The 27,507-nt window shown below is 52.0% G+C and overlaps 1 protein-coding gene across 6 annotated transcripts in view; it reads right to left on the minus strand.

Moving 5' to 3' along the window:
- MYO19 (myosin XIX) overlaps positions 1 to 27,507 on the minus strand; it is a 35,186-nt gene that overhangs the window by 4,529 nt on the left and 3,150 nt on the right. For 3 of the 6 annotated variants that reach the window (XM_067714352.1, XM_067714350.1, XM_067714351.1), the window contains 20 exons: positions 24,319 to 24,457; positions 23,837 to 23,985; positions 21,902 to 22,015; positions 15,265 to 15,397; positions 14,554 to 14,623; positions 13,902 to 14,019; positions 13,157 to 13,253; positions 12,942 to 13,018; positions 11,185 to 11,275; positions 10,550 to 10,721; positions 8,499 to 8,572; positions 7,691 to 7,812; positions 7,400 to 7,513; positions 6,976 to 7,152; positions 6,495 to 6,647; positions 5,432 to 5,539; positions 4,462 to 4,532; positions 2,744 to 2,847; positions 277 to 425; positions 25 to 154 (listed from right to left, as the gene is read on the minus strand). In XM_067714352.1, the coding sequence (XP_067570453.1) occupies positions 25 to 154; positions 277 to 425; positions 2,744 to 2,847; positions 4,462 to 4,532; positions 5,432 to 5,539; positions 6,495 to 6,647; positions 6,976 to 7,152; positions 7,400 to 7,513; positions 7,691 to 7,812; positions 8,499 to 8,572; positions 10,550 to 10,721; positions 11,185 to 11,275; positions 12,942 to 13,018; positions 13,157 to 13,253; positions 13,902 to 14,019; positions 14,554 to 14,623; positions 15,265 to 15,397; positions 21,902 to 22,015; positions 23,837 to 23,985; positions 24,319 to 24,457 (2,362 nt within the window). Of the gene's footprint in view, positions 1 to 24; positions 155 to 276; positions 426 to 947; positions 1,043 to 2,743; positions 2,848 to 4,461; positions 4,533 to 5,431; positions 5,540 to 6,494; positions 6,648 to 6,975; positions 7,153 to 7,399; positions 7,514 to 7,690; positions 7,813 to 8,498; positions 8,573 to 10,549; positions 10,722 to 11,184; positions 11,276 to 12,941; positions 13,019 to 13,156; positions 13,254 to 13,901; positions 14,020 to 14,553; positions 14,624 to 15,264; positions 15,398 to 21,901; positions 22,016 to 23,836; positions 23,986 to 24,318; positions 24,458 to 27,507 lie in introns of those variants that run through there. The other 3 variants (XM_067714353.1, XR_010937203.1, XM_067714355.1) reach the window with 3 other exon arrangements.

The following is a 27,507-nucleotide window of genomic DNA, read 5'->3' on the forward strand; positions in this document are numbered from 1 at the left end:
AGCCCAGGGCCCCACCTCTCCTACCTGCCTGGATGAGCACGGCGGCCCGCCTCTGCCTCTCCTGCTTGCGGCCCGAGTGTCGCCTCCAGCCACCCTGGATGCTGCGGGCACACTGCTCCAGCACCTGGGCACGCCCACGTTCCAGAAGCTCCAGCTGGGAGAAAGGGCATCCACTGAGGTCCTCAGCCTCTCCTCCCCCTGCCCTCAGGAGGGCCCAGACCCTGTCCTGCTAAGGACAGCATGTGGCTGGCCACTCCTCATCCCAAGCCAGCTTACCGTGGAGTCAGTCATGAACACCTTGGTCCTGCCACAGTGCACTGGGGCCGGCATGGCCTCAGCTGGTGCCTGAGCCAGGGCTGGCAGAGTGTGGAGGATGTCCTGGAGGAGGGCTTGCAGCGTGGCCTGCTCGGAGTGTGGAGACCATTCTGGGGGATGGAGACAGAGGTCCCATAAGTGCTTCATTGTCTACACACTTCTGTGGCCTTAAGAAACTGGCCTGGTCTCCCTAACATTCCACAGGATTCTTTCCTGCTGTGAAGCCTCTAACCATTTCTACCTCCTGCCTTTCGGGAGGAGGCCAGAGGTGGCCTCCCACTGTCCCTCAGGTCCCTGGCTGTTCTGAGGAATCTCCAAATCCCACTTGAGGCTGTGCCCTGGACTGGCCTGCAGCCTCCATTCCTGTGGGTCCCTTTGGTCAGGGTGGCAGAGGGCACCGGGTGCCTTGACTCCCACGTGGACTCCCAGGCTGCTTAGCCAGCATTCTGTTTCTACGGCCCCAAACATGCTGAGGGCCAAACAGGGCAGCCGGGCCACTCCCTCTGCCCCTGAGCCCTCCCGCCACTGATGGGAAAAGGGGGAACAAATCCCAGTCCCATGGAGGCCCACCGGCTCCCCCTGCCTGCCCTCCCACACCTGGCAGGGCCGGCTCCTGTAGAGGGAGGATTTACCTGAGGGTCTGACCACCTTTAGCTGCCCAGTGCCTCTCTGGAGGCGGCCAAAGGAAACGCCGCAGACGAGAAACAGCAGCAAAATCAACCAGGGGCTTTGGGCAAGAGACAGAACAGAAGAGCACACCATGGAGAAAGGGGGCGGGAGAGGCGGGGAGAAAGGATGAAAGGAAAGTGACAAGATCGTGCCCAAGAGAGGGAAATACAAAGCAGTACTGTGCCTGGGCTCTGCTGGCCCCGGGTGTGTGTGTGTGTCCTTGGCCTCTTTTCCCTCCACGTGGTGTGTGTGCATGTCCTGTCCTTGGCCTCTTCTCCCTCCTTGTGTGTGCGCGTGTGTCCTGTCCTTGGCCTCTTATCCCTTCGTGTCTGTGTGTGTGCAAGTGTGTGTCTCCTGTCCTTGGCCTCTACTCCCTCTGTGTGTGTGTGTGTGTGTGTGTGTCCTGTCCTTGGCCTCTTCTCTCTCCGTGTGTGCGTGTGCGTGTGTCCTGTCCTTGGCCTCTTATCCCTTCGTGTCTGTGTGTGTGTGTGTGTGTGTGTGTCCTGTCCTTGGCCTCTTCTCCCTGCGTGAGTGTGCGCGCGCGCGCGTGTGTGTCCTGTCCTTGGCCTCTTATCCCTTCGTGTCTGTGTGTGTGTCCTGTCCTTGGCGTCTTCTCCCTCCGTGTGTGTGTGTGCGTGTGTCTCCTGTCCTTGGCCTCTTCTCCCTCCTTGGCCTCTTCTCCCTCCGTGTGTGTGTGTGCAAGTGTGTGTGTCCTGTCCTTGGCGTCTTCTCCCTCCGTGTGTGTGTGTGCGTGTGTCTCCTGTCCTTGGCCTCTTCTCCCTCCTTGGCCTCTTCTCCCTCCGTGTGTGTGTGTGCAAGTGTGTGTCTCCTGTCCTTGGCCTCTTCTCTGTGTGTGTGTGTGTGTGTGTGTGTGCGCGCGTCCTGTCCTTGGCCTCTTCTCCCTCCGTGTGTGTATGCGCGTGTGTGTGTCCTGTCCTTGGCCTCTTCTCCCTCCACCTGTGCCCAGGCCTTCTCACCAACTCACACAGCCTCAGTGACGCCACATGCAACAACCCCAGCAGACCAGGCCTTTCCCCTGAGGTGGGAGCTGGCCGGTACCTTGCAGATGTCTCCACTGGCTGGGAAGGGCTTGACAGCCTCCCCAGACCTCTCTTCCCCACTGGCCGGGCGTGGCTAATTCTCTCCTCTCCTCTCCCTCTACATCGAATCACACGCTTGCCAAGTCTGGCCAATTTCTTCCCAACATTTCCCGGCTGTGCCCAAATCTCTAGCCTATCTCCCCTCTGGCCAACCACGGGGCGCCCCACGGTGGCCTCCAGAAAGCATGAGGCTGACGCCACTCCCTTCATCCCCCGAAGTGCCTCCCATCTGCCTGGAGGAGAAAGTCCAGCTTCTGCGAGTGGGCCTGCCTGTCCCCCAGCCTCACCAACTACTGTTCTTGCCCTTATGAGCCAGCAACACTGAACAGCCTGGAGCTCCTCATACACACAGTGCTGTCCCTGCCTGTGGAATGCCCCTCACCTGGCTAATCCCATCTAGCCTCAGACACCACCTCCTTCAGGAAGCCTTCCCGATTCATACCTCTCTAGCACCACCCACAGCATTCTGTTCCTAACTCTGTGTCTCCACTTTCCCCATTGTTTGTCTTCTTTTAGTTTGTTTCCCCCACTGAGCCAAGAGCCACGAGGGCAGGGCTGTGTTTTATTCATCTCTGAAGCCCCAGCCCCTCACCCTGAGATGGCCCAGGTAAGTGCTCAGGAAACTGGGTGAACAAGTGACTGGCAAATGGGCGCCTCACCTGAGCACCCTTCATCTGGAGGTGGGCCATGGGGGCTGGGGGCTGCGCCAGGACGGAGCCTTCTCAGTAACTCATACCGCTTCAGGAAGTTCCGGTGAGAGACCCTGGAAGCCAAAGCAGGCGGAAGGAGAGAGGAAGTGACTTTGGCCGTGAGCCAGGAGTCACTGTTTCACCTGTTCAGCCACCAGCGAGGTGCTGCCCTGACTGTGCCCACTGAGCGGATGGCATTACTAGGACCCTTGGCGGGAAGCCGGTGGAGACCAGTGCATGCTGGGCCTCCTGCTCCTGCAGCCTTGGTCCTACCCACATGGAGCCTTGCTCTTTTAGGAGGGGATCTGCAGCCTGCCCCCTCCCAAAGGGGCTCGCCAGCCTCTCCCCAGACACCTGGGTCACTCCTGCCGTGCACAGGGGCTCAGCACATCTCCCCTCTGATGCCACGGCCCACTCCACTGCCGCCCGGGGTCTCGGCTCCCCGTCACGGCAGCGCTTCCCTACACATCAGTACTTCCTCCTCCTGAGTCTGGCTTCTGTCCCCAAAACTGCACCAGCGTGGCCACCAACTCCAGGGGTCAGTGCTCTGACCAGCCTCTCAGCAGCAGGTGCCCAGCTGACCCCTCTCCCTTGTAGAGCTTGCTTTCAGCCTCCAGGACACCCACGGTCCTGGCTTCCTCCTTCACCCCAACCCCCTCCAAGTTGTTGCTGGTTTCTCGTCATCCACCCTCTCTAAACGTGAGCGTTCCTCAGGGAATGGCCTCAGACCTCCCTCTCCCCCTGTGATCTCCTTGCTCACGGTGTTAAAAGTCACTGAGGACAGACCCTCACATGCCCCTCCATTTCAAACCGGACTCTCGCCTGCCCTCTCTCCCAGACCATCCTGTGTCCCGATTCATCCACTTGCCTCAGACGGAAGCCTGGAAGTCGCTTCTGCAGCCTGGAAGTCGACTGCTCCCCTGCCCCGTACCCCACGGTCTATCCATTCACAGTCCCATTTCTATGGCAAGCCACACTCCACTTTTACCCACTTCTCTCCATTTTTCACTGGGCCACCATCACACCTGTTCTACCTGTAACAGCCGCCCGCTCATCTACCTCCTCTCCTGACCCTAGGGCAGCCTCCACACAGCAGCCACGGAACACGAACGAGCGCGCAGCGCGCCCTGCTTACAACGCCCAGCGGCTCCCACAGCCCTCAGGAAGACAGCAGTCTTCACGTGGCCTAGAGCCTCACTGCTTCCCCCCGTCTGTTGTGTGTGCTCCGGTCACTTTAGCATCTCTCAGGTCCTAACCTGGGAGCTTTGGGGTTGCTGTTCCCAGGGTCTCGAATACTCTCCCCTCCTCCAAGTCTTCCCAGGCTGGCCCCTTGGCTTTTCTTCCCTAGGCCTGAGCTGCTCAGAGGGCCCCTCCCTGAGCAGTCCAGACCCCTTCCCCATTTGTCTACCTAATGGCACATTTTGTTCCTTTCCACAGCGATGTACATCCCAAGAGGGCAAGACTCACCTTTCTTATTCACTGATACACACCAGACAACGTGCCTCCACAAAACAGGCCACAGAAAGTGAGCGCAGCCCTAGAGCTCCAGGCCGACTTCTGTGGACCTGCCTCTTTCTCTTCATCTCCACATCCTGCTCTGGGCTGGTCAGGCTCTCGTCTGACCTGCGCCCTGAGCTCCACCCTGGCATTGGCCCTGCCCCCTGCACTGGATGGACCGGCCCACTCACCGGATAGGGAAGCCGGCGGCACTGATGTGGATGGTCTCCACGAGGCCACAGGCCTCCAGCTGGCTCAGGACCTGCAGGGTTAGGGAGACAGGGCTGCAGCATGGGGCCAGCAGGCCCCAAATGCCACCCTTCCTGTGGCCCTGCTGGTGTGGATCTGCGGGCTCTCCTGATGGGCAGTCTTTGGGGCAGTGAGAAATCAAGGGACCTTGAGAAAATCTCCCTGTTAGAAAGGGTCCTGGTGACCCCAGGTCCCCTTATCTGAAGCCTGGCTTCTGGTACAACTGAGGCCAATGCTAGTCCTGGCTGTCTTACCGCTGCCGTCTTTGCCTCTCAATGCAGCCCAATCCAGTTTCTCTTTTTTATTTATTTTACATTCTGCAGTCAATAGAGTGAGTCCCAGCTAAGAGGCAGGGGAGGTTATACTGTGAAGATGCTTCCGGGACCCAACCAAGGTCTTTACCACAGAGCAGTAGTCCTGACTATGAACCCTAAGGTCGTATCTGCCAGTCAACTGTGGGACACTCTCCAGCATCGTCCAGCTCTCATATCTCTACCACATCCCTCCAAAGGGCAAAGGGCAGCTGCTGGCCACAGAGTGCTTTTGTGCAAATTTGAGAAACTATCCTTCCATCAGAAAGAGTGCACTGTGTCTGGTCTGTAAGGTGACACAGACTTTCAGCTGATCACAAAAGACACCCATTCCTCTGGGCAGCCTCAGTCTCTTGTCAGGGCACATGGCTTGGTGAGCAGAGAGCAAGATGCACTGTAGCCCCTACTTGCTGCCTGTGGTTGGTTGGGCCACCGTGCAGTACACAGACCACACAACTGTACATGACTGTCCTGCCAGAGCTGGAGAGATAAGCCCTCCCTAATGTCACTCCATTTGGAGCAGACGTCCTGCCCCTTACCCCTCCAGGGTCTTGGCCGAATGGGACCCTCCACAAAGCAGCTCTGGCCCACTGTGAATTACCTCCTCCTGGTGGAACATCTGCGCCTGGCCCTGGCTGTTGGGCTTGATGCAGCGAATGTAGTGGGGTGTGGTGCTATGCAAGACCTGCAGAAGCTGCTCCAGGGAGGCCTGCAGAGGGGAGAGACCGTGGGTCAGGCTGCTGGGGGAGCACCGGCTGGGCCCTGGTTAGTGACACCTCCAAGCAGCCCTCCCAGCCCCGAGAGCTGGATCCTCACACGCCCTGAATGAGTCCTGGCGGCTCTCACTGGGTGTGCCCAGAGCACACTCCTCACCTCCGCCTCCAGGGACCCTTCTTGACCTGTGGCCCTCCCCACCGGGTTGGTCTCCCTGCATCTGGTCTCAGCCGCCCCCGACCAGAGCAACCTTTCCAGGAGAGAAGCATCTCAGAACCCCCTGCCATTTGTTCGGGCGACTACGCGCGTCCTGTGTGCTGGAAGCCTTGCCAGGGCTACGACATGGCCGTCTGCCGTCATCTCACAGCTCGGGGCCTAACGGGCCTTGCAGACGTGGGCTGGGCTCTCTCAGTGGTGTGTCTGAGGCTGGGCAGGAAAGGGCTAACCAAACCTGGGCTCCCCTGGTTGCCTCCCATGGGAGGTGATGAGAAGGCTGCGGTTGGAAGGAGGACGAGGAATAAACTAAGAGAAGGGGCACGGAGGGCGGGAGCGAGGGTGGAGCCGAGGGGTGGTGCAGCCAAACGTGCAAGGGCGGAGTGACGGCAGGAGGGGACCCGTCTGCTCTGGCCGAGGACAGAGTTTGAGCAGGAAGCTAGGGAACTGGGAGTGGGCCAGTCACAGAGGTTCAGGTAACTACTGCTCTTCCACGATCACCCTATCAGCAGTGGGCGAAAGGCCGCACTGCCACCCACGCGCCCCTAGGCTTCCTGTCACGTCAACTACACACACAGTCCCTCTGTCAGTTTCCGGTCTCTGTCTTCCGTGGACCAGGACCACGGCTACCTGACTCCTCAGTGCTCCCAGCACACAGCACTGATCCTGGGAGGTGCTTGGTAAGCACTGGAGATTGATGAGTGAACCAAGCACGTCGCATCAGCACTCGGACCCACCTTGAACTTGGACACCACGGTCAACACAGGGGCCCTGCTCTGGCCAGAGGGCTCCTCCTGGGACTTCTCTTCAGGGTCAGCAGGAAACAGCACTTTGAGCAGGGGGTCCTGGGATTGCTGCAGGAGCCTGGTCAGCTCAGGGGGGACGGGGTCCTAGGGGGAAAGGACAAGGGTGAGAGCAGGCGTGGTGCTGCCCACGGGCTGCCAGCCCTGCTCACCCAGGCCCCAGAAGAAGGGCAGGGCCTGAGCCCAAGAGATTCAGAGCTGGTCTACTGGGTGCCTAGAAGCCAGGAAATGCAGCCATTTCTGGGCAGGTTGTGCCTGATGAGCAGAGACCTCGGAGAGGAGGGCCCAAGAGGCGACCCTGGACTCGGGAGGACGTTCAGGAGGGGAGGACGCACGATGGAAGCTTCCACACACATGCAGCAATGACTCAGCATCTCGTTTCACGCAGGGGCCACAACAACGGCCCAGCCCTCACCTTGTTCTTCTCCACCAGGCCCGCGGTGTGGTAGCGCACAGACCCCGCATAATGCACCACGATGAAGCTGGGCTCCCGGCTGAGCTTGTCGTGGCCCAGGCAGGGGCTGCCTGCCAGCGTGCTCTCAATGCGCGTCTGGAGCTGGGCTGCACTGCTTGGCCGATTAAGGCGGCATTCCTGTGTGGGCCGGGACGGGACAGGTGGGCAGCCACACGGTGAGAGGGGCTCACAACCCTCACAGTCCCCACCCCGTGGACCCATGGGAGCATCGCAGTGACCCTGAAAAGGAGGGGTTATAGGGCTAGCAAACCCATTATGCAGATGGAGAGAAAGAGGCACACAGAGAGCACACAGATGGTCTTCAAGGTCCCAGAGAAGCCCAAAGCCCCACTCGGGTGTCCTGCACACTAGCTGACCCCCCGACCTCGTTTATGAGGGAGCAGATGCTGACGGGGCTCCCCTCGATGAGATCCAAACAGGTCTGGTTGTCCTGGTAGCTGACAGTCGACCACTCCAGGCCCTCAGCTGTGTACTCCTCCTGGGGGCAGAAGGCAACTGTGGTCTGAGGTCCAGCTGGCCATCCCACGGCTGGCCTCAGCACCACAGCCCGTTCCAGAGCGGTGTGAAAGGAGGAACCGAAGACGCCTGGTCAGATCCAGGGATGGCGCTGGGGGCCAGGGAGAAAGAGAGAACGCAGGACCACCCCACCCCTCACCTGCTGGGCCCTGAGGTAGTGAGCCACGAAGTGCTGCTGCAGCTTCTCGTTGGCGTAGTTGATGCACAGCTGTTCCAGACTGTTGGTGGGGAACGACTCAAACCCGTACACGTCCAGCAGGCCTGGCAGGAAGGGGAGACCCCGTGGGGCCAGTGCAGGAGGCGGCGGGGCCCGCGGGACGACAGGAGCCCAGGGTAAAGCCTCATGCTTGGCAGCCCAGAGCTGAGGTGGGGCGAGCACGGTACCCAGCGGTGAGCAGAGCACCTCCCACCCCAGCGTGGTTCCCAGGGCAGCCTCCTGTCCCCTCAGAGCTCAGAGCAGCAAGAGGCCCAATGAGGTGTCAGGGAACCAGGTCCTGGGGAACGCTGTGTGTCCAACCCGGTTTGGACGGCCTGAGTCTCACGCGCTCAGTTGGTGCCTAGAATTCCATTCTGTGAGCAAACTTCACCGACGCTTCTGAGCTTTACTTCCTCCCCTAGCAGGTTCCAATGACGTTACCATGTCCCCCATGTCCCTTCTAATCTAGCTCCTTCACCGTCCCCCACTACTCTCCTGAGACCGGAGCTGGGTCTCCGGGGAGAGGAGGGGCCCTCGTGGCCCGGCCGCCAGCTGAGCCTGCCTGGAGGGCTAGGGACGGTCAGATGCGGGCACCAGAGAGCAGAGACCTCGCCCACACACTGGTGGAGGGTGAGGAGATGGGTGCAGAGGAGGGAAAGGAGCTGCCCGGAGTCCCGCAGTAGACCCAGGGCTCTGCTCTCTGTGCCGGGCCCTCCTGTCCTTTTTCTGAAGGAGGGTGATCCCCTGCTACCTATGAAAGTGGTCCAGGAGCCGGGGTCCGCACAGATGCTGCTGTTGATCACCGATACCAGCCAGTCAAACAGCCTGTTGGGGTGGGGCGGGGGGAGTGGGCTCTGGTGAGAGGCGTCAGGCTGAGCCTGAGGGGTGGCAAGACTGTCCCTCCAGCCTGGGTGCCACACCTTGGAGGGCCTGTCTTCTGAGCCTGACAGGTCAAGGGCTAAACACTCTCGTGTCCTGCCCATCCTGTCTTGACCTACTACACATGCAGGCTGTGGTCACGCACGTTCCTGGGCACACGAAGACCTGGCCTGTCCACGAGCAAGACTGAGCACGGGACCAACTGCAGGCACGTCCCTTTTTATTGTGCTTTGCTTTATTGCGTGTTTTACAAATTGAAGGTCTGTGGCAACCCTGCGTCGAGCAAGTCTAACAGCGCCATTTTCCCAACAGCGTTATTTTAAAATTAAGTCATGCACATTGTTCTTTTGGACATAAAGCTATTGCGCACTTAATAGTCTACAGTATGGTGTAAACATAACATTGCTATGCACCACGAAGCCAAGAAATTCGTGTGACTCACTTTATTGTGGTGGTCTGGAACTGAACCTGTGATACCACTGAGGTCCGGTATAGCCTCTGGGGCTAGACAGGGAGTGGGTCTGCCTCAGTCCCCTGGCCCGACACCCAGCTGCATCTCGATGAGAAGGGGCTAACAGGCAGTTCTGGGTGGGATTGTGAAGAACTGAGTTCACTGGACTCCCCTGCAAACCTCGGCCTGCGGAGGCCAGCGCCCGAGTCACCCGAGGTGGACAATGGCAACCTGCACTCTGGAACCGTCGCCCCTGAGATGACGGGATGGTTGCTGTACAACATGGTGACACATATGATACTATATAAGGGTTTCTTCCTTACCATTCATTTAAGTAATTGCTCTGCAACTTTTTTTCAATTCAGTAAATGATTCCTATTTTTGCAACAAGGGCTTCAAATACCCGTTTGAGGTACTAAAAATGAGTGAGCTAGTGATACGATGACCTGTTTGCTGCGTGTGAAATGATCCATGATTAGAGACCCACTGTGTCTGTGATCATCACACTTTACCTGCTCATCTTGCAGTGATTTGACACAAAAGCTTTAAAAATCTTTGGCCTCAAATTCTGACCTGAAATTCGCTTCTAGGGAGTGAGAACAGAGTACCTTGCTGAACCGGGTTCAGTCTGGGCCCAGCTGCCCTGGGCCATTTTCACTCAGAGGATCTTATCCCCTTAGCAGAGCTTCTCAGGCTCTTAGCTCTAGAGAAGTTCGTGAAACCAGGGAGACCCTCTCCACAGGTACCCAAGTTCCTATAAGCACATGCACGTGTGCGCGCCCACACACACACACACACACACACACGTGTTCTGTCCCATAATTTCAGAGGAGCCTGGGCCCCCAGACACCCTCAATGGCACCCCAAAGGGTCTCAGAACCCAGAGTAACAAATCACTCCTTAACCACATGGCCAAAGGGTAGAGATGCCCACAGAACCAACAGGAAAAGGACAGGACCCCCGCCTTCCCCCTGTTCTGGGCTCCACTTGCCGCACAGTGTTGCTCAAGACTGTGGGCAAAGCTTCTGGCTCTACCACCATCTATCAAATTCCCCAGGTGACTACCAAGAGTACAAGGGCACACAGAGACAGAGGAGCCTATTCACCCATGGGTCTGCACCTGGACCTGGGAGGGACCCACATCACCTCTGGGGCTGGCCTTGCCAGCAGAGCAGGCAGGCCTTCCTCACCTATCACCAAGGTCAAGCCAGGCTCCTGTACTTTAATAACATGCTGAATCTAGGCCAGGTGGCAACTTCTCCACGTAGAGTAGTCCGGAAACAAGCCAAGGGCCTTGCTCGGGGAAAGCCCAGGAGCCACTCCCTCCTGCCCCGAGGGTCTGGGGAGAAGGGCAGGGAACCCGGCTGCTTTATCTGGCAGCCCTCACCCTGGGCCCAGCCGTACTGCCTAAGGGGTCTGTTCCAACTCCAGATGGGGGGGCCTGGGAGGAGGGCAGGGCCCAGAGCACTCACCGTGCGTAGACCAGTTTGGCCAGACAGTCTCTGCGGGTGTCACACTCGGCCCGGGAGCAGGGCTTCTGGAACACCTGCTGCTGCCTGCCTGCCCTGATGGTTCGAATCCGCAGTGTCTCCAGCAGAGGGTCTTCTGGGAGCCGCAGCAGTGAGGCCGATGTCCTGACAGAGCCTGGGAGGCACAAACACCCTCCATCCAAACATCCCTCTGCACAAGGCCCCGTGAAGTCATCACAGTGGAACCACGACCCACCCAATGGGGCAGAGTGAACCCAGGTGCAGGTGGGTGAGGAGGCTTGGCCAAGGCAGAGGCAGGACTTGAACCCAGGGCTTCTGTGTGCGAGTCCACACGGCCATGAGTGGGATAAACCACCTTATAAACCCTGCAACTCCCGTTTTCTCATCTGTAAGATGTGGGTGATGCTATCTGCTGCAGCAGAGATGGGGTGAGGAGTAACTTCTCCAGGGCAGAGCCCTATAGCTTATGGCTTCAAGGGCACTGATTCCAAATTTCACCTTCTGGCCTCCCTCCCACCCGATCCCACCAAATATTGCCTCTTTTCCGGCAGGGCCTGCCTTGCTCCCTGGGTGTCTGACCAAAGCCTGAGGTGCAGGGCCCCCATGCTTGCACTCACACTTAGCGTCATCCATCAGTGGGCAGGGCTGGGCTTCGTTCCCGGAGTCAGCAAACCGGGTGTTGCCGAGGTGCAGCAGTCCAGCTAGGGCCTGAGGGGGCAGGAGAGGACACGAAGTGGGCCCCTTCTCAAGGGCTGGAGCCCAGCCTGGGAAGGGTCTCTCTCCTGCTGAATATGAGAATTATGATAACAGAATAATAACAGCTCTCAATTACTGCCCCCTTACTCCATGACTCAGCCAGACCCAGTTCTACACAAGTTACATGCATCATTTCCTGTAATCGTTTCAACAACCAATGAGGCATGTGCTATGGTGGTGCCCATGATAACAGATGAGATGGGGAGAGGTTAAATCACAAGCCCGAGGCCACACACTTGGTAAAGGAGAAAGGCAGGATGAGAACCCAGGCAATTCAACTTCAGACCCCTCCCGGGGCAGCCACCGGGGCCGCCACGTCACCCACAGTCTGCGCCCCTGCCCCCCGACTCCAGGGGCAGACCGTGCGGGAAGGCCACTCCTGTTCCTCGTGGACCGGCCCCACCTCTGTGTGGCTGCTGGGGGCTTGGCTCTGGCTCCTTCTGGCTCTTTCTCAGCACTGTTGGGCTTCTGACAGCCCAGCCTAGGGCAGGATCTGTGATCTTGGTCTCTGTCCAGTGGGTGCTCCCTTGCCTTCGCACTCAATGACCCACATGGATGAGGCCCCAGGGGCTGTAGAAAGGGGACCCCTGGGTCCAGCAACTTGGAAACCTTTGGACCTGGTATCGGTAGAGCAGGGCCTCTCCTACCATCCCTGTCTGGTCCCAGAAAGGGTGTGCCCACATGCTACTGGCTTTCAGGCCACAACCCACCTCAGGAGAAAACTACTGTGCTGATGGGCAGTGTGGCTGGGACACAAGGTCATGCCACCCTCAAGACAGCACTCCTGTCCAGACTCCTATTGTTGTCAACTTGTCCTATGCGCTGTCCCTCTGGCCAAGCTCTTGGCTGGCAGTACCCATACTGGTTGCGATCTCCCCCTACAGCCTGAGCAGCCCCCTTGTGGAGGTGGAGGTCTCCTTCCACTGCACTGCCGTCTCCCTGGAGCGGCATCCCTGTCTCTGCTGCCAGCCAATCCTACAGATCCCCTCCCGCCGCTCCGCAGGAGTGAGGAGAAAGATGGGAGAAGGGAGACCACCAGTGGGGATGCGCGGGGCCCAGTTCCTCTGGGTGAGCACTGTGTCCCAGGAGGAAGAGGAAGAGGGTGGGAAGTCGGAATTACTACGTCCAGTACAAACTCTATCTGCAGCACTCAGTGCTGTCTGGCCGTGGGCAGGTCTCTAGTTTTCTCAAGCATTAAATGGGAATAATCTCCATACCCATGGGGCTGTTGAAAAAAACCAAGCGAGCTAAGAGGTGTGAACATGATTTCAAAACTTTTAACACACTAGACAACCACATGGCAGCATCGTTTCTCTATTCTGATTAATGGAGCAATAACTGACCCAGGCACTTTGCCCTTTGACCTCCGTGGGTCACTGTGCTGGCCTGTTCTATAGCACTATGTGCCCTGCCACTGTCCTCTCTGCCCCCGTCCACCCTGACCCTCGGTCTCCAGGCTCAGCCTCACAGAGAGGCGGGCGACTCCTTGGAGATTGTGCAGTGGGGCCTAACATCTTAGATCCTCAGGAAAAGAGTCTCACACGTTGAGAGAAGGGCCCTATGAAAGGGGCTGCCCATCACCGCTGCCACATGTCAGTGGTGTGGCTTTTCCTCTGACCTGAAAGATGTTGTTCTGGGTGGGGGCATCGATGCCCAAATGAAGCATGGCCTCCCTGGTCACCTCGAAACAATCCTCTGAAAAGGAATCCAAGTCACAGCCCAGAGTCAGGACCAGAGGTCAGCAGGGGCAGCGAGGGGTGAGGGAGGCAGGCCCTGTCGGGATGGGTGGGTGCTGCCGGGCCAGCCCAGGGTGCTGGGTAAGGCTCCCCCTACCTTCCAAGGTCCTCTCTGGGTTGGGCAGCCAGGAGAAGGCGGCTCCCTCAGGGAGGTGCCACTGGAGCCTCTCGTCCGCACTGGCTCCTTTGCAGATCTGTGGGGATGGGGACAGGGGCTGAGCTGGGGGTGCTGGGGAAGCCTAGGCCTGCATAAGCCTGGGGTTGGGATGAGAGCAGTGAGAAACGGCAGCAATGTCACAAGGCTGAGAGGTTCCCGTAGAGAGCCCAGGGCAGGCAGGGGGGCAAAAGCAGCAGCGAACAGTTCTGGGCGTCTCCACCCGATGCAAAAAAACTCACTGAGGGGGTCTGCAGTCTGATGAAGAAAGCAAAACTCCACCTGGGGAGCCCCCAGTCCCAATCTGAGAGCAGGGAGACGTACTACCCATGCCTTGGGGGTCCCCCAGTCTGATGGAGGAGGCAGAGTCTAGGGAGGTCCTTGTTCCCAGTTGCCGTTCGAGGACAACCCTCCGAGAGTGAGAGTTTCCATTGCGGAGACAGTCCCAGCCTCAAGGACCTTCTGATCTGACAGAGAAGGCAAGCACGTTCCCATGCCAAAACCATCCTGGGAGCCAAGACCCAGTGTGTGGCAGAAGTGTTACATAAAGTTTGTAGGAATAAGTGGTGGCATTGCTGAAACCAGGTGGACAGGCAGGCATGAAGCAAGGCAGGGAGGGGAAGGTTTAGGGGCACAGACCCACCTCCGCCCTGCATCTGGGCAGCTGTGGGCCCCACCTGGTACAGACCTGATAGAAGATGTGGAAGTTCCTCTCATTGGAGGCCTGACAGGCCACTCGAGTCTTCTCTAGCAAGTAGGTCTGAACTGCAGCTCCAGTCATCTGCTGGGCCCTGGGTACAAGCAGGCTGGAGCCCATTAGTTGCCTGTTCATCCCATGGACATTTATTGGGCACTTACTGTGTGCCAGACTGCAACCTCCCCCAACTCTTCCACTTAGGCAATGGGGGTTGTGAGGACTAGGGACCACTCAGCAAGCCCTTGGTTGGGGGTCTGGGACATTGCCCTCCAACCAGCTCAGGGGCAGGACCAAGGCCTCTGTACATTGTTTTGCCCCATCCCGAGGCAGGAACAGAGCCCCAGCTTCAAGCTCAGAGGTGTGGCCAAGAGGTGGCAGTTTAGCTAGAAGTCTCTGAGCAAGGGTAGAAGTCAGAACACATGGGCTGCACAGGCACATTGCCCCAGGGTCCCTCAGGCTGGAGGAGTTAGAGTTCTCCAGCTTCAAAGATCACCCTCAGGTTCACTTATCACACATAAAAACATGCCAGGAGGAGCTGAGTTCTGCCCACAGGGGTGGCCCAGGCGGGGCACTGTCCCAGCCACTGTCACCCTCCCCCGCCCCCAGCAGCCAGACTGGCACAGAGACTGGCGGCAGAGATTACCTGTTCAGCTGGAGCTGGATAAACTTCCCAAAGCGGCTACTGTTGTTATTCCTCAGTGTGCACGCGTTCCCTACAGATCACACCTTGTGTTTACAGAGTCCCCAGGGGCTAAGGTGGCCTCAGGTCTGCTGGGGCCAGGTCTCTATCCTCAAGTCACTTAAAGGCCCCTTTGTTGGTTTCCATGTCACAAGGGACAGGACTATGGACTGGGCACTCGGGCTTTAGCAAATGCGATTCAGCCGAGTTAGAACTTCCTGGCAATGAAGTGGAAAGAGCCAATCTAGGCAGTCAGGGACTATTTTCTCTGAAGGAGAAGGATCAAAAACAAGCTGTTACTATTGAGGCAGACGGTAAGGCACAACGTCTAGAGTGCCAACATGGACACTAATTGCTGTGCATCCTTAGACAAGTCCCCTTCCCTGAACCATCAGGAAGCTGTTCGGAAGGATGGGGCTTGGACTGGGTGAGCCAGAAGGTCCTCTCCAGCACCACTGCTACACCTGCTTAGGCTAGAGGGAGGGGACGACAGAGTGACATCACCTCTACTGGAAGGAGGCTAAGGGTACCTGGGAGGAAGTTGGGGATCCATGGCAGTGAATGATAAACTATCCTCCACCCCTCTCCTAAAGAGAACACTACTCCTTTCCCTGGAAGGTGGCAAATCCCAGAGGAAATGGGACTGAGGTACTGTGCCGAGGACACCAAGCTCACCGAAAGCTTCCATGACAGGGTTGGAGTTCAAGATTCGCTGTTCGATCCTCTCTGCAATCTTGTGATTTTCCCAGGATGTGGGTGACGTGGCCACCACAGCGTAGAACTTCATAAGGCAGCGGGACGTCCACGTCTGTGGCAGAAACAGCCCTGTGGGAGCTGTGTCCACGTGCCCTCCCACTTCTGAGCCTGCCTGATACAGCCCTCTTTTCCACCATGTGTGTTGCGGACCAAAGGGTGAATGCTGAGTTCAACTGTATCCTTGGTCAAGGCACTTCCCCGTCTGTGAAATGGGGACACTTGCTTCTGCTTCTCCTAGCTCCTGAGGATGCATTTAAGAAATGAGGGGGGCTGGGGCAGAGGAGGACAACCCACCCTGACCTGAGCAGGCTACTGACCTAAGGAGACTTTCCATGCATTTTCTTGCCAACCCTACAGACACAGATGCAATTACATACTACCTGTTTTCAAAATGATGAAACTCAGGCATAGAAAAAATTTAAATTTTATTGAAGAGTACATATCTAGTAAATGATAGGGCTCTGATTTATACCAAGGCAATCTAGTTACAAAATTCTCACTTTTTGTTTTTAATCACCTGAGATGAGGTCTATTTTCATTTTAATTTCCATTTGTTCATTGCTAGGACAGAGAAACAATAGATTTTAATATACTGACTGTACCCTGTCACCTTGATAAACTCCCTACACCTCACTACAAGTTTTTACCTTTGTTTTTGTTTGGTTTTGGGTCTTTTTGGTAGTTTTGGTAAATTCTTTTAGGTCTCCCTCTGAGGTGGGAGGTGCTCCCTCTCTGCTATTTTCTGAAAGAATTTGTATAGAACTGGTAAACATTAATTCCTTAAATACTTGGTAGAATCCATAAAGTGAAGGCACCTGGGCCTGGAGCTTTCTATGAGGAAAGATTTTTTTTTTTTGAAGACTCAGGGGCCCCTGCATATCCATGCTGTGTTACTTCTCACTCCTCATGTCTCTCCTGTTCCCTTTGTGTTTTTGTGTCTTATTCCTTTAGTTCTTTTTCTTTTAATTAATTGATTTATTTATTTATTTTTGGCTGCGTTGGCTCTTTGTTGCTGCACGCGGGCTTTCTCTAGTTGCGAGTGGGGGCTACTCTTCATTGTGGTGCGCGGGCTCCCATTGTGGTGGCTTCTCTTGTGGCGGAGTACAGGCTCTAGGCACGTGGGCTTCAGTAGTTGTGGCTCACAGGTTCAGTAGTTATGGTGCACGGACTTAGTTGCTCCGCAGCATGTGGGATCTTCCCAGACCAGGGCTTGAACCCATGTCCCCTGCATTGGCAGGTGGGTTTTTAACCACTGTGCCACCAGGGAAGCCCTGAGGAAAGATATTTAACGATGACTTAAATTTGTCTCATAGATTTAGATATTCAGGTTATATGTTTCTTCTTATGTGAGCTTCAGCAGTTTGTGTCTTTCAAAATATTTCTCCATTTTATTAAATTGTAGAATTTATTGTAATAGTTAATAAAAATCTCTTATCTGTAGGATCTTTAGTTATGTCTATTCTTTCATTTCTGACATTTGTAATTTGTCTTTCTAAGTTTGACTAGATTTTATTAATCTTTTCAAAGAAATAACCATAGATTTCACTTGCTTTATTATTTTTGTTTCTATTTTACTGGTTTTTTTTTTAACTTTATTTCCTTCTTCTGCTTACTTTGGGTTTACTTTATTCTTTTTCCCTTAGTTTAAGGTAGAGGCTCAGGTCAATTATTTGAGTTTATTGTTTTCGAATATAAGTGTTCAATGTTACAACAAATTTCCTACTAGGCACTGCTTTTTTCTTTTAAGCACAAATTTTGATGTGTTTTGCTTTAATATTCACTCAGTTCAAAGTGTTTTCTAATATCCCTTGTGGTTGCTTCTTTGACCCAAAGGATATTTAGAAAGGTATTAATTTCCAAACGCTTTGGGATTTTCTAGGTATCTTTGTTATTTACTTCTAGTTCAATTCTACTCAGGGCAGAGAACAGTTTGCATTTTAATCTTTTCAAATTGAGATTTGTTTTGTGGTTCAGAAGATAGCCCATGTCAGTTCCATGTGTACTTGAAAAGAATGCACAAATATCAAACTATTAATTTTGATTTTACTTCTTTCAATTGTTTTTGCTTTGCGTATTAATATAATTACTTCAGCTTTCCTTTGATTAGTGTTGGAATGATATATCTTTTCTTATTCTTTTACTTTGAACCTATCTGTATCTTTATAGTGGTTTAAGACATTATATAATTTGAGTCTTGCCTTTTTAAAGAAAACCACTCTGACATTCTCTGTCTTTAATTGAAGAGTTTAGTCCACTTACATTTAATAATCGCTATGGTTGGGTTTAAATCTACCATCTTATTATTTCTTTTTGAGTTGTTCCATGTGATCTTTGTTACTTTTTTCTCCTTTTATTGCCTCTGGTTGAATTGTGAACTTCTATGATTCCATTGTACCTCTACAATAAATCGTTACTATCTTCACCTTAGAATGAATGATTTTTAAAAGTTAATTTATTCATTCATTCATTCATTTTTTTTGGCTGTGTTGGGTCTTTATTGCTGCGCGCGGGCTTTCTCTAGTTGTGGTGAGCGGGGGCTACTCTTTGTTGCCATGAGCGGGCTTCTCATTGCGGTGGCTTCTCGTTGCAGAGCACAGGCTCTAGGTGCACGGGCTTCAGTAGTTGTGGCTCACGGGCTAGCACAGGCTCAGTAGTTGTGGTGCATGGGCTTAGTTGCTCCACAGCATGTGGGATCTTCCAGGACCAGGGCTCGAACCTGCGTCCCCTGCATTGGCAGATGGATTCTTAACCACTGCGCCACCAGGGAAGTCCCTATCATTCTTATCTTTGTTCCTCTTTATTACATTTTCCTGCTTCCTTAAAGATTTTTTTTTTTTAAGATTTTTTCCTTATGTTTGCCTTCAGCAATTTGACTATAACGTGCCTAGGTGTGTTTTCTTTGTATGCATCCTACTTAGTGTTTCCTGAGCTTCTAGGATCTGTGCTTGTTATCTTTTGCTAATTTTCTAAGATATTACTTCTGACCCACATTCTCTCTTCTCCTGGGACATCAATTACAAGTATGGTAAACCATTTGATATTGTACCAAGGCTCCTGAATGTGCTTTTCTTTTTGTTTTTCAATTTTCTCTTTTTTGTTTTGTTTTGTTTTGGCCACAACATGTGGCACGTGGGATCCTAGTTCCCCAGCCAGGGATCAAACCCGTGACCTCTGCAGTGGAAGCACGGGCCCTAACCACCGGACCACCAGGGAATTCCCCAAATTTCTCTTTATTTTTTGACTTCTATTGACTCACTCTCAAGTTCACTGATGTATTCTTCTGCATGTCTAGTCTGCTAATAAGAGTTGTTCATGCTTTTATCATTTCCACTTAACTATAGTTTCCACCTCTCTCATGAAGAGATTGGAAGAATCTTTTCTGGACATACTGACAAGCTCACAAAACAAGTTATGAACATTCAGGGTCCCACCAGTTTAGAAAGCTATCCATAGTGAGGCCTCCTGTCCATAAACATAAGAGATTCTAATCAGTTGCTTAATGCCTTATTCTGAAGTATGAACAGAAATTCAAGGATCATTAACTATTTGGTAAACTTCTTTTATCTGAATGACAAATATCACAACAAAGGAAGAAAAGGAACTAGAAGGAAACAGAAATGAATTTTGGAAATAGAAATGAAAGGAACAGAAAACAAGTAAAAATCATGAAATATCCTCAAAGATAAGAGAAGAAATAAGACCAGGATGCTGGCGGGATAATATATTCAGAGAACAAGAAAGAACTCTTAGAATTAAAATTTTTAATAAAAATTCAAAACTCAAAAGGATTGAAGGGTAGAGAATATCTCCCAGAAGACAGGACAAAATATTAAGAGATAGAAGAAAAGATGAGAAAAACAGGATATTAGACAATTTATCAAACTTCCTACTAATACGAATTCCAGAAACGGAAAACAAGGGGAGTAAATTATTATCAACAGATATAGTATTTTCCCAAAGTAAAGGACATGAGTTTCAAGGTTAAAAAGACCCACATAAAGTATCCAGAACAGCAAGTGAGAAAAGACACGCCACTGTGAATTTCAATACCTATGGATAAAAAAGACGACCCTAAAAACTTTCGGAAAGAAAACACAAATCACCATTTATGGATTGGGACTTTCAACAGCAACACTCAAAAGAATATATAAGAAAATAACTTATAAATTCAGAAGGAAAATGATTTCCAATTTGAAATTATAATGTCCAGCCAACATGTCAAATTAAGGCAGAATAAACATTTGCAGATGTGCAACAACTCAAAAATATGCCCTCCAAGGAACCTTTGTCGGGAAGCTACTGAAGAATATGCTCCATAAAAACAAGGCAGTAAAGGATGAAGAGGAATCCACTGGGCTCCAACAGCAAGAGATTTATCATAGAACAGAGGACAATCTGGATCCCCAGAGTGAGGCAGACAGCTCCCAGGTAATAGCTGTGTGGCAGCAGCCCTTGGCAGCCACCAGTCTGGATGCGAGTAGGAGACGTGAGAACTCTAGAAAGGGCATCGCCAAGAAAAAAAAACACCTGAGGGAATTCCCTGGCGGTCCAGTGGTTGAGACTCCGTGCTTCCACTGCAGGGGGCACGGGTTCGATCCCTGCTTGGGGAACTAAGATCCTGGAAGTGGTGCGATTAAAAAAAAAAAAAAAAAAAAAGCACCCGTTGGGTAGGTGTTTTCCAGTTTTGGTGACAAGTTTGATAATGAATTAATAATAGGTATATAGAAACTAAACAAGTGAAAAAGTGGGGGCAATTATTAAGTAGAGGCAAAGAAAAATTACACAAGAAAAGAAATATAATCATAGTATGTTACAGGGCTCTGCTGGGAACAATACATACATACTTGTAATTACAAGTACTATATGTTAACTTACCCAGAAATCGTGATATGTATGTATGTATTTGGGGGCAGGGAAAAAGGGCTAAATCCTCATCAAAGTAGGAAATGAACAGATAAGGTCAAAATTGAAAAATCAATAATAATATAAACATGTTGTTTAGAAATATGGATGGAGACACCCAAACAAACTGCTAAAAGATGTGAAAGCATAGGGCTGAGAGATATGGGAAAGGGTTGCTGTTTTTTTATGTAAGCCTTGTAGTATTGCTTGATTTTTGAGCTATGTCACTATGTTACTATTTTTCAAAAATAAATTAGGGCTTCCCTGGTGGGGCAGTGGTTGAGAGTCCGCCTGCCGATGCAGGGGACACGGGTTCGTGCCCCGGTCCGGGAAGATCCCACATGCCGTGGAGCGGCTAGGCCCGTGAGCCATGGCCACCGAGCCTGTGCATCCGGAGCCTGTGCTCCGCAACGGGAGAGGCCACAACAGTAAGAGGCCCACGTACAGCAAAAAAAAAAAAAAAAATTAATTAATTAATTAATTAATTAAAATTGAAAAGGATACCAGGCCCAGCCCACGACCACAGTGGCTGTTCAATAAAGGGTTACTGAGCTCTGGTTGCACGGGTCTAGGGCCAGGTCCAGCCTCAGCTGCCCAGAGCAATTCTGGAGGACAATGGGCTCATCCAGGAGCTGGGCATCAGCCCACTACACCGGCGACCTTGATATAGCTCTCAAAGATCCCCTCTTCACCCAAGTCCTAGCCCTCATCCCTAAAGTTTGCTGTCTCCATCTGTTTCCTTGTCTGTCTTTCCCAGTGAGATAAGAGACCCCTGAAAGCCAGACGTTGCATTTTTCCTCTGTTCCTCCCCTTGCCACTCCTTACTGGCTAGCCCAGAGCCTAGAACCTGGCAGGTGCTCAGTGCTCAGCAATGCTTTCACATATGAGTGTAGGCAGAGGGGGTTTATGGTCCAAAGAATCCCTTGTGAAGGTAATGCTGAGGAAGGGGTGGGGTGGCTGGTGAGGCTCGATGAGAAGGTGGCGAGGCCTGGGCCAGCGGCCTCCTCTGACAAGCCGTGCAACTCCTCACTCATCCTCGTACAACATTCTGTCTCACCTATTAAGATTTTGCCACCTAGGGACCACATGACCACATCAGGAGATTCTGTCGTTCCCCACAGCTGGCCCAATGCACTGCCCTTGCCATCAAGGGCAACCCAGAGATGCAGGTGGGCTACTTCCTTATTGGAACCCTAACTACTTTTGGAGGAGTGCTTCCACGTGCCCAGCATGCCACCAAGTGCCTTATGCACACTAGTTCATTTAACTCTCACAGAAGTCCCATGAGTTACGTGTTGGTCTTTCCCTCCCTGCCATTTTACACGCGAAAGAAATGAGGTTTGCAAAAGCTAAATATCTTTCTGATGTGCTCTTAAGCACTATGATGGAACCCCCCAACAGCTGACTTTTGTTTCCAATGGTGTCAGAGCTGAGAGAGTCCTTCAATGAGAAAATGAAGTCTCAGAGAAAAAAGAATCTCACCCAGGGTTACAGCAGAGCCGGTGGAAGAGCCTGGACTAGAACCCTGCCTCTTGACTTCCTGCCCAGCTCCCGCCCACTGCTGCACACTGAATCCAAGAGGAGTGACCTCCTCTGCCTCCCTGCCCGTCCAGCCAGTCACGAAGTTGACAGGGTGGGAAAGAGGCCCTCTTACCTTCCCGGCACCACTCTCTCCACTGACGACAATAGACTGGTTGACTGGCTCCATCAGACTCTTGACATTCCTGTAGGTCTGTTCACCCACAGTGAAGATGTGGGGCTTCAGTTTCTGAAACATCAAGGGGTGAAAGGTCATGTGAGCAAACGCCTATCTTCAAGGAGTGGTTGATCCAATGACGGCTGAGATGGGGAGCCTGCCCACAGCAGTGGCAGAGGCTTTGTCTAGAAAAATTTCCTGGAAGTAACAATGTTAGCCCAACTGTGGGCTTTACCCATTCATCTTCTCTCAGTTTGGAAGCAGTGCTGGCCTTGACCAGTCTATGACATTAACACTTTATCCTCCCATCTTATCTTACCTCAACAGTCTTATTCTGCTATTTATTATTTTATGTTATTGTACTTTGCAATTTACAAGAACTTTCTTACAAGGTATTGCCTAAGAAGTCTGTACATTAGTTGGATAGCTAACTATATTTTATAGATGAGAAATCTGAGGTTCAGACAGGTTAAATAACCTTCTCAAGTCCCCACAGCAAATAAGTGCAGCCATGTGATTTGAATTCCAAAGTCACTATTCTCCTTTCCATCAACGAGTATTAATTGCCCTCAATGTGCTGGGCACTGAGGAAACAGAGGGGACCAGGACATGGCTTTGCCTTTGAGGAAGCAGAGAGTCGGTCAGATATGGGCTCTCTCGCCAGGCCTCTCCTGGCTTCCACTTGTACGCTAACCACGCGTGAGCCAGGCAACCTGCACAACGCACAGCCCACGCAGCACCACCTGGCCAGGAATGACTGATAGGACATCACTCTGGATGGTGTCAGAACCGTCCCTCTCTCCCCCCTGCCCTCACCCCATCCACCTCCCACCTGGACTGTTACAAAGCCTCCAACTGTTCTCTGTCTCCTGTCTCACTTTCCTGAACCCAACTCCCCCAGCTTCCAAGGTAATTATCCCCACAGTCGGCTCCGTTCACAGCCCCACCCCCACGCCTGATGAAGAACCTCTGTGGACACTCTGCCTGCTATGGTGCATCAGACCCTTCAACAGTCCTGGCTTATCTCATCTCCTGCCTCTCTGCAATACCTCCCTCTGGCCAGCAAGTCTGCTCTTGCTTCTCCCTGCACTTTAACATCAACTGGTCTATTCCCTGCCGCACCAGCTCCATCCTCACCGCCACAAGAAGTTACTTGGCAGACTTCCCTGGTGGTGCAGTGGTTAAGAATCTGCCCGCCAATGCAGGGGACATGGGTTCAAGCCCTGGCCCGGGAAGATCCCACATGCCGCGGAGCAACTAAGCCCGTGCGCCACAACTACTGAGCCTGTGCTCTAGAGCCCGCGAGCCACAGCTACTGAGCCCACAAGCCTAGAGCCCATGCTCCGCAACAAGAGAAGCCACCGCAATGAGAAGCCCGCGCATCGCAACAAAGAGAAGCCCCCGCTCGCCACAACCAGAGAAAGCCCGCGCACAGCAACGAAGACCCAACACAGCCAAAAATACATAAATAAATAAATAAATAAAATTTATATAAAAAAGAAGTTACTTGGTATTCCAATCAGTGGAGATGAACATGTGCTGAATTTTTTAGGGCAATCCTTATCACATGTCATTTTATCCTTTTCCCAAAAGAGTGGTTTGTTAAATACACAAATGTACCCTTATAAATTCTTTCCTACTAATAAACTTACAAAGAAAATAAAAATCACCTGTCCTATGTCCCTATTTTAAGTTCCAAAATCAGTTGAACAAATATTTATCTCCAACTTTGCACCTACTGGTATATGTCCAAACTTCTGTGAGCTCCTGGTGGGCAGGGCCATGGCACCAGTAGACTCTGAATGACTACCTGGCTGGTGAATACATGGATAAGGACAGGGTAGCCTAGGGGAGGAGGGGAGCCCTGAGGCCACAGGCAGCGGTGAGTCTTACCTGGGGCTGAGGAGCAGCGTGGTACTCTTGCATCAGCTCTGGTGAATAGAGCTGAGGGATGGGCTTGAAGGGGTTCAGAGCCACCAGGGTGCAGCCAGCGCTGGTGTAGAACGTGTCTGCCATGTACCGGGCCTGCAGACACCTCAGGACTGAGGCAGAGGTGCCTTTAGCAAACTCTGGCTCAAATGGAGACATAACTGCACATACAAACACCCGCCTAACAGCGCTCCCTCTGCAATTAGCCAAGAGCCATTAGATCCCAGCAGCTCCCTGAAGAGTAGGTACAAGATCTAATTAAGCCGAGCCCCACATCTGGAGCAAAGGCTGCACTGGGGAGCCCGGGGGCAGCTGCCAGGCAGAGGTCTGGCTCCAGGTCAGGAGTCCTGCCTGCCTTAGTCTGGCCAGGGGCAGCAGTGCTGAATACCCTCATCACACCTCCACCCACTGGAGACGGCACACTCGAGGAGAGGGGGGGCCCATACCTGTCTCCAGCGTCACAGGATTCACCTTGGTGAGGTCATCCAGCTGGTGCAGCGGGGCCTCCCCGCCCAGGAACTCCTGCAAATCTTCTCTGAGGGATTCCCCGCCGTGGGCATCAGAGCCTGAACTGTGGCCATTAACCTGGGAGGGAGTAACAGGGCCAGGAGAGCTGGGACTCAGACCAGCTGGCAGCTACATAAGGGTGGGGGCCTGTACAGCAGAAAGAGAACAGGCCTCTAGTATCATAGCCTGGTTGTTCAAACTTCAGCTCTGCCACTTACTAGGCCTGTGAGACTCGGTAAGTTACTTAATCTCTCTGAGCCACAGCTTCTTTATTTGTAAATTAGGAAAAATAAAATCAATTCACAGGGCTATTTGGAAGAAAAATAAGAAGACATATACAAAGCACTTAGTCAAGTGCCTGCCACATAACATGTACTCAGTAAATCAATAAATGCTATCCCCTCTCCTCTGCCATGAGTTCCAGCTTCTAGCCGGGCCAGCTACCAGCATTACTGGGCTGGCAGGGGTGGGGCCCAAGGTGGGGGGCTGCTACAGAACTGCAAAGGAAAAGAACCATGGTTTGGCCCTTTTTTGAAAGAGACCACTCAGTTTGAGATGAAAACTCAGCTATGAGGTAGCCCCATGCCTTCAGCAGCTGCCTCTTGGGGCTTAAATTTAGCCTGGTTAATTAATTAGCTCCTGCTGCCCTGGTCTACTTGAGAAGAAGCCTGGCTCAGAAGTCAGATGAGGCCAAGAACGAGCACCAAGGGGAAGTGGCCCTTTCTCCCTCTCCCTTGCCCATCCTCGATGCCAACACTTTCCAAATGTTTCCTCTCCCTGTTTTCCTCCTGTGATCCCATTGCTCCTCTTTTCTCTCTGGGGGCTGCAGGAAAGATGGTGTGAGTAATAAAAGAAGACAGTAACTTGGCTGAAATCTGCTTCTGGAGGAAGGGGTCCGTGATATAATGTGTGGGTTTCTAATGATACTACTTAACCTTAGAGTTCAAACCCTCAAGCCAAGGAGGCAAGTGTCATTTGAGAGGCCCAGTAATAGTTTCTTTCCAAAGATGTTGCTTGTTCTCTGAACTTGGGCCCACGATGATGAATGTACAAAGCAGGCTCTTGGCCTCCAGGATAACTGCCAAGGTCAGAGCATGACTGGGTCTATGCGAATCCCTCTGCTCTACGGGAAAAAAGAAAATCACTCACAAAGCCATCCATAATTTTTTTTTTTTTTTGCTTTTTTTTTTGGCTGCGCTGGGCCTTTGTTGCTGCGCGCGGCCTTTCTCTAGTTGCAGTGAGTGGGGGCTACTCTTCGTTGCGGTGCACGGGCTTCTCACTGCGGTGGCTTCTCTTGTTGTGGAGCACGGGCTCTAGGCGCGTGGGCTTCGGTAGTTGCAGCACGCGGGCTCAGTAGTTGTGGCGCACGGGCTTAGTTGCTCCACGGCATGTGGGATCTTCCTGGACCAGGGATTGAACCCATGCCCCTGCACTGGCAGGTGGATTCTTTTTTTTTTTTGGCAGGCGGATTCTTAACCACTGCACCACCAGGGAAGTCCCTCATCCATAATTTATGAACAGCTCTTATCCTTCCAGAGAGGCAGCTGAGTATCATGGTCCTTGACTTGGACCTGAAAGCTAGATTGCCTGGGTTTGAATCCTGATTCTACCACTTCCTAGCTGTATAATCTTGTGTAAGTTTCTTAATCTCTTTGTGTCTCAATTTTCCTCATCTGTAAAATGGGAATGGTGGTAGCATCTACCTCATAGATGCTAACAAGCACATAAAGTATTTAGGAAAGGCATCTGGTCTCTTCCACCAAAAGTTAGCTATTATAATATAATTTTGTTAAAAGCAGTCCTTCTAATTAGGCAATAACATATTAAAAGCCTTAAAACTACGTATGTCCCTTAAGCCTGCAATTCTTCTTCTAGAACATGATCCTATGCAAAGGTCATAAAAATGTTCAGTATATATAGAAACATTTACAACTGCAAAACAATTGAAAATAACCCAAATGTCCAAATAGTAGCTTAAATTATAGTACATCCTTACAATGGAATAAAGCAGATTACAAAGAGAATGATACCTTTAAATATTTTAAAAATACATATTTAGGGAAAAAAATCTAGGATATTCTCTGAAATGTCGGTTATCTCTGGGCAGTACAATTATGGGTAACTTCAATGTTCTTTTTGCTTACCTATATTTCCCACATTGCTTATAATGAACTTGACCTTGAATAAGTCACTTAACTGCTCTGAGCCTTATCTCCAAAATGGGGATATAATAGCACTATATATATAATATGGTATCTTTCTCAAGGACTAAACAAAATTATATGTGTAAAATGCTTAGTACAGTGCCTACTATACAGCAAGGGCTCAACACAGAGCAGCTGCCAGTACAGTTACGATAAATGTTACTGCTTTTTAAATAAGAAATGAGTCAAAAATGGACAATAAAAAAAGCCCAGAGCAGATGACTGTCCTGCATGCTTCTCTCCAGCCTTCAAGCCTGTTTCATCAGCCAAAAGGCTGGGAGAAGGTCAAGTAGCAGAGTCTACCATGACTCCCTTGAGGCTGGCTGACCTCACTCTCAGTTATCCTGCCTTACCTGCCTAGGACTCCACTAGACCGTGATCTCCTAAAGGGCAGGAATCATCTGCCTCAGGCCAGTGGCAACACTCAGTAAATACAAATTCAGCAAATATCTACTGGCATTGTCTTTGGACCAAGAGGTGCATGTGAAGGATGATATGGGTATGAGATAGGGCTCCACAGTGAAGGGCAGGACGGGGGCCATAGAAGCCTTTCAGAGGCTGAGGCCTGGAGTAAGGGCAGGTTTCAAGTCCCTACAGCAACCCACCGTGGACTCCATGATCCATTCATCAGAATTCTTGTATATTTCCACATAGGTCCTCTTCTCTCACATTTTTGCACAGGCTGACCTCTTGGCCTGGACTGCTTATTTCCTTCTCCACCTGGCTAATTCCTACTTTTTTTTTTTTGCCACACTGCATGTCACGCAGGACCTTAGTTCCCCAACCAGGGATTGAACCCGTGCCCCCTGCAGTGGGAGGGTGGAGTCTTAACCACTGGATCGCCAGGGAAGTCCCAATTCCTACTTATTCTTTAAGGCTCAGCTTCAAGGAACACCTCCTCTTGGAGGCCACAGCCTTCCTTGC

Source organism: Pseudorca crassidens, chromosome 19 (genome assembly GCF_039906515.1).
Source record: "Pseudorca crassidens isolate mPseCra1 chromosome 19, mPseCra1.hap1, whole genome shotgun sequence".
NCBI classification, from domain to species: Eukaryota; Metazoa; Chordata; class Mammalia; order Artiodactyla; family Delphinidae; genus Pseudorca; species Pseudorca crassidens.